This window comes from Buceros rhinoceros, unplaced genomic scaffold (assembly GCF_000710305.1).
Source record: "Buceros rhinoceros silvestris isolate BGI_N320 unplaced genomic scaffold, ASM71030v1 scaffold11071, whole genome shotgun sequence".
NCBI classification, from domain to species: Eukaryota; Metazoa; Chordata; class Aves; order Bucerotiformes; family Bucerotidae; genus Buceros; species Buceros rhinoceros.
Window position 1 is genome coordinate 71,270 of NW_010396040.1, and position 4,801 is coordinate 76,070.

Sequence of the window (4,801 nt, forward strand, 5' to 3'; positions counted from 1 at the left end):
GCTCCTGAAAGGGCATTAATAGAAAAAACCGCCCATAATACAGATTTATTCCCTTTCAAATGGGCTTATGTCTTGTGAAGCCCGAGAGCGAACATCGACCTTATTTTTGCTTTGTTCCTATTAGACAACTTGCAAGCCCAGTTGCTTTGTGTGGTGACTCAGTGGCGCCATAATTCCAAGACTTAATGGCTTTTCTTATATTTAGCTGTAGAAAGGCTTAGCAACCAGATAAGTACAGCAACGCTTACACCTTCCATAGCATTCCTCAGTAGGAGTTTCCAGCTCTTTCATCTGTTGTACCCTGTTAACGCAGGCCGAATCTTTTGACCGTGGAAAGTGTTCCAGCTTAGTTCAAGTCAACAGAGCTGTAAACTTTACACCACCATCGAAGCTGTTTCTTTCTCAGTACTAGGACGACTGGATGACTTAGTTGTTCTGTCAGTGCAAACTATTCGGTGTCTTTTATCATTAAACCAACTTGAAAAGAGAATCAAAGATCTTCCTCAAAGAGGATAGAGGAGTAGATTAAAAAGATCAAGCATATGATTCAGTACATTCGTGTTAGGATAAACATTTTAGAATAGAAGAATAGCATTTTACACCACAGCCAGGCAAAGAACAGTTAAAATTAAGCCGATGTTCGGCTGCAGTAGGAAGATGTACATGTGAAGCATAATATAGTCCCATTAAATGTTAGCTGTAATTTAGTAGGCTGGAATCATGCTGGGCTAGCAGGGCTGAGAAAGCTTTCTGCCTTCTCTCTGCTACTGCTCAGCTGATTTGTTTGGAGTTTGATCTAATTCCTCTGGATGTGAAAAAAGGCAAGCAGTACTGAAGTAGAATATCCACGTTGTTAATGTGGGACTGCACTGTAGTAGCTAAAGCACTACAACTATATTGCACTACTTGGAATTTTAACTTATTTTCCTTACATAGAAAGCTTTAACCCTCGAGAAGACCCTGATTGAAACAGTACGAAATTGCTTTTTTTTTTTGTCCTTTTCATTTGCATTTTTCCCCTTCATTGTATCAAAAAGTTCTTGATTATGATGATTATACACGGAAAATTATGTTTCTTGCAAAAAATTGTACATATAACTTTGTGGAACAAACACAAATAAAAGACTTCAAAGCCAGCTATGGGTTTTAACCTCACGAATCTTGTGGGATTTGTGGGGCTAAATGCACTACTCAAGCTCTTGAGTGTACTGGGGCAAAAAGTTTAAAAATGTTCTGGGTAAAGCATGTTGGGTGAGATGGTATCTTTTGAAAGGCAGCTGGGATACATGGAAAAAAGAAATGAAATATGCAATAGAAGCCCTTACCTAGGTCTGCCTCTCTGCCTTGAAAGTCTCTATTTTTTCTTGGATATCAGTTGGTCTGATAAAAGCAGTTCTGTCTTTCCAAGAAAATGTTGCTCCTTTTTATATCATTATGGTGGGGGTGACTCAGCTACAGAAATCATGTTGATAACCGTGGTGCGAATCATGAAATCATCTCATTCTTCATCCTTCCCTTCTTGTTGCCTGTTGAAACAGGAAGACCAGCTTCATTTGCGTTTGCTTTAACAAGTGCCCAGTGGTTTGCAGTGTCACGCCTAATGCAAAACTGCCTTTTGGGGAGCTAGGTTAAAAGGTTTAAAAGGTTTTTAAATTAAAAAGGTTTTAATCTAGGGTTAACCTGGGATAGTAACAACTTCGTCTGAGTAGTTCAAGAGAATAGGCCTGAATCCTAACATCTGTGATTCTAAAAGTGCTGTACCAGGAAGAAACCTCAAGGTTAAAAACATCACACACAACCTAGGTGTTTGTTTAAAGCCCTTCAGCAGATTAAGTTACTTCTTTTCTTGTCCCATAAATTGCTTGGTTGCAGTTCAGGACAGTGAACTGCATAAAAATAATATCTCAGCAGGGAACTGGTGCTGGAGGCCAGTTGTGGACTTGGTGGACTTGGCTGGGCTAGGTTAACAGTTGGAGTCGATGATCTTCCAGCCTAAATGATTCTGTGATTCTAAGTCAAGGAACATCTCCCAGTCTGCTCCAGGGGAAGCTCTATATTCTCCTCCTTCATCTTTGGGTTTGCTGATGTGAGAGTTTTTGTTCTAGAGGTGTACAAATTTGTATTAAGTAGTTGTTTTTAATAGAGTCTTTTTAAAACTGAAAAATGCTAAATTACCACAGAAACATATTAACATTTTATATTATCTTTGAGATCCACTGTTTAATTACCTACTTGGTACGTCAATAAGTCTCCTTGATTGATTGGAGGAATATCCCAGCTGACTGGGATAATCTGAGGTCCTAGTCTACCATTAGGACCTCAGAGGAGGTTGCAGTATTGAAAACTGCTAAAACCAGAAGATACGTAACTCTCCTATTTGTGGTTTGTTTTTTTGTTTTTGTTTTTGTTTTTAATTCTTTTGTTAGGTGCAAACCATAGAAAGAAAAAAGATTCACAAGGAACTTCAGGAAACTCTTGTGAGCAGAACTCTAACAAAGTAAAGACCAGCAGAAGCTTTAATCCTCCTGGTGCGAGAGAGAACCCTGGAAGGGAGCTCCCTGTGAACAGGATAATTGATGTGGATGGAGTCAAGCTGGAAGACACTGGCACACGCTCCTGTGACGATTCTGAAGGGAACCTCAGCTTTGAAGGTTACGTCTCTGAACTGAGATCTTGCCAAGGGAGGATGAGGACTGGAGTTTATAGGACATCAGACCTTCCATCTCTGATTAATGTGAAGACTGAGAAGAATAAGAGCGCTGAGACTCAGTACAAAGCTACTTTTGTTTAAATCTCTGTTTTTAATCCAGAGTTATGGTATTTTTGCTTGGCATCACCAGCAATGGAGATATACCTTAAAGACATGTTTCTGCAAGTTATCAGTTGTTTTCAGTACCCAGTTGCTGTCAACAGGCCTGCCAGACTGTCTCTTCTGATATGAGTTAGAATGCGAAGAATGAAAAAACAGTATTTCAATGAAAGTATTGAGCTATTTGGGTTTTGTTCTCTTACTCTTTCGTATCATTTTCTTTTGGATGATTCCATTGCACAGTGCAATTAAAATTACACTTTCCACCCCTACCCTACTTGTCTTTAATAAAGACAAACTCGCTTTAAATTCCTCTATCGATACTTTTTATTTAAGGTAATTTCACTTTAATCCTCTATTGCTTTTTCCCTGTGTGCCAGTAGACTTTTGAAGTGGAAGTAAAATAAGTTAAGGTGTAAAAAGGTTAGGATTATCTTCTTCATAGCTTCCTATCTGTCTCATAACATTTGGGAAGAGATCCAGGTGAAATTCAGTCTTGTCTAAAGCATTGCCTGGATGGATATATGCAATAAGACCACTGTTACAGAAGCAGTAAGAAGAAAACAAACAAACAAACAAACAACAACTGGGTATTTCCTGTGCTGGGAATAATAGCTGCTCTTGTAGCCAACACTGGGGACATTTCCATACCACAAATGTAAATACTAATTACATAGTGGTGGTTGGGTTGTCAGGGTCCCTCCTCATCACTGCTCTTGGTGTCTTTTGCTTTTGAGGGAAGGTGGATTTTGTTGTCGCTCTTTCAATAAGCGGTTAAGTGCCCCTCATTCTTGCTGTCGTTAGTTCTAGTATCAGTTAATCTGCTAGTCTTGGGCAGAGTTTTGAGAAATAAAAGGTTCTTAAGACTACTGAACATGTTGCTTTTGCCGACCGCTCCTTTTCCTCCTTTCCTATTTCTTCAGAAGAGGTTGTGAGGCTGGACATGCAAAAGGGCACATGAAGAAATGAGAGCATTGGACCTCTGCTCATCAATGCGAAACAATATTGAGTGCTTGTATTGAGACCTTCTGCTGGGTCGCTGCTTCAAAATTATCGTGAGACTTATCAAGTCCTGTTGCATAGCTTCTAGACTGCAGGTCCACACAGGCACACAGTGATTATTCATTAACGTCTCGTTCTTTGCTCCTGTGGTGTACCAAGAGTAGTGAGTTTTCTGAACAGCCAGAACAAGGGAGGCCGTCACTCAGTTTGGTAAACTCCAGTCTCTAAGATGAGAAACAGGTGCATGTGAAGTTACAACAGCAAAGTAAGATTCCTAAAGCTTAAGTGTTACATAAAATGCTCAGTGATACAGATGGACACAACACCCATCAGTTTTAATACTTACTTTTCTGCTGGTAAGTGATTTTGCTCTTGATATTGAGGATGTTAACCTTGATAACCTTGTTAACCTTGATAATGTTAACCCTTGTTAACACTAGGCTCAACTTGGTGTGTGACTGGATGATGAGGGTATATGCTATGAAAATGGCTCTTCTTTTAAAAACTTTAAAGATTAAAGCTAATTCAAGAGTCGTGCTAAAATCACAGTGGTGTAACAATACTGAGGCTTGGGGAAACACAGCGGGCAGAACCAAGAGCGAGTGTTTTACACTATTTGTGTGTCTTGGAAAATAAAATCCTAACATCATACAGGTGAAATCTTGAAATTCAAATACAATCATGACAGTCTTTATTAATCTCTGATCAGTATTTTAGATGAAACATTGTTGGTTATCTTACAGCGTGCAAGTGTGCTTAAGTGACTTTTAGTGAGCACTGCAGGATTCTTCGGCTGGAAAAAGAGGCAGCTAAGGGGAGATATAATAAAGTCAGGAAAACCTTGAGTGCCATGGAAAGGGTGGATAGGGACTGACGATCACGCTCTTTTCTAATACACGAATTAAGGGTCATCGGATGAAGCTAGTAGGAGCCAGGTTCAAACCAAAGAGCTGCTTCTTCACCTTCTCCTGTTTTCTTCACGCAAGCTGC

General features: G+C 39.6%; 1 protein-coding gene across 1 annotated transcript in view; it reads left to right on the plus strand.

Moving 5' to 3' along the window:
* RGS12 (regulator of G-protein signaling 12) overlaps positions 1–2,935 on the plus strand; it is a 50,309-nt gene extending 47,374 nt beyond the window's left edge. The window contains exon 16 of the mRNA XM_010145765.1: positions 2,427–2,935. Within this exon, the coding sequence (XP_010144067.1) occupies positions 2,427–2,791 (365 nt within the window). The 3' untranslated portion in view covers positions 2,792–2,935. The remainder of the gene's footprint in view (positions 1–2,426) is intronic.
* The last annotated feature ends 1,866 nt before the right edge of the window (positions 2,936–4,801 follow it).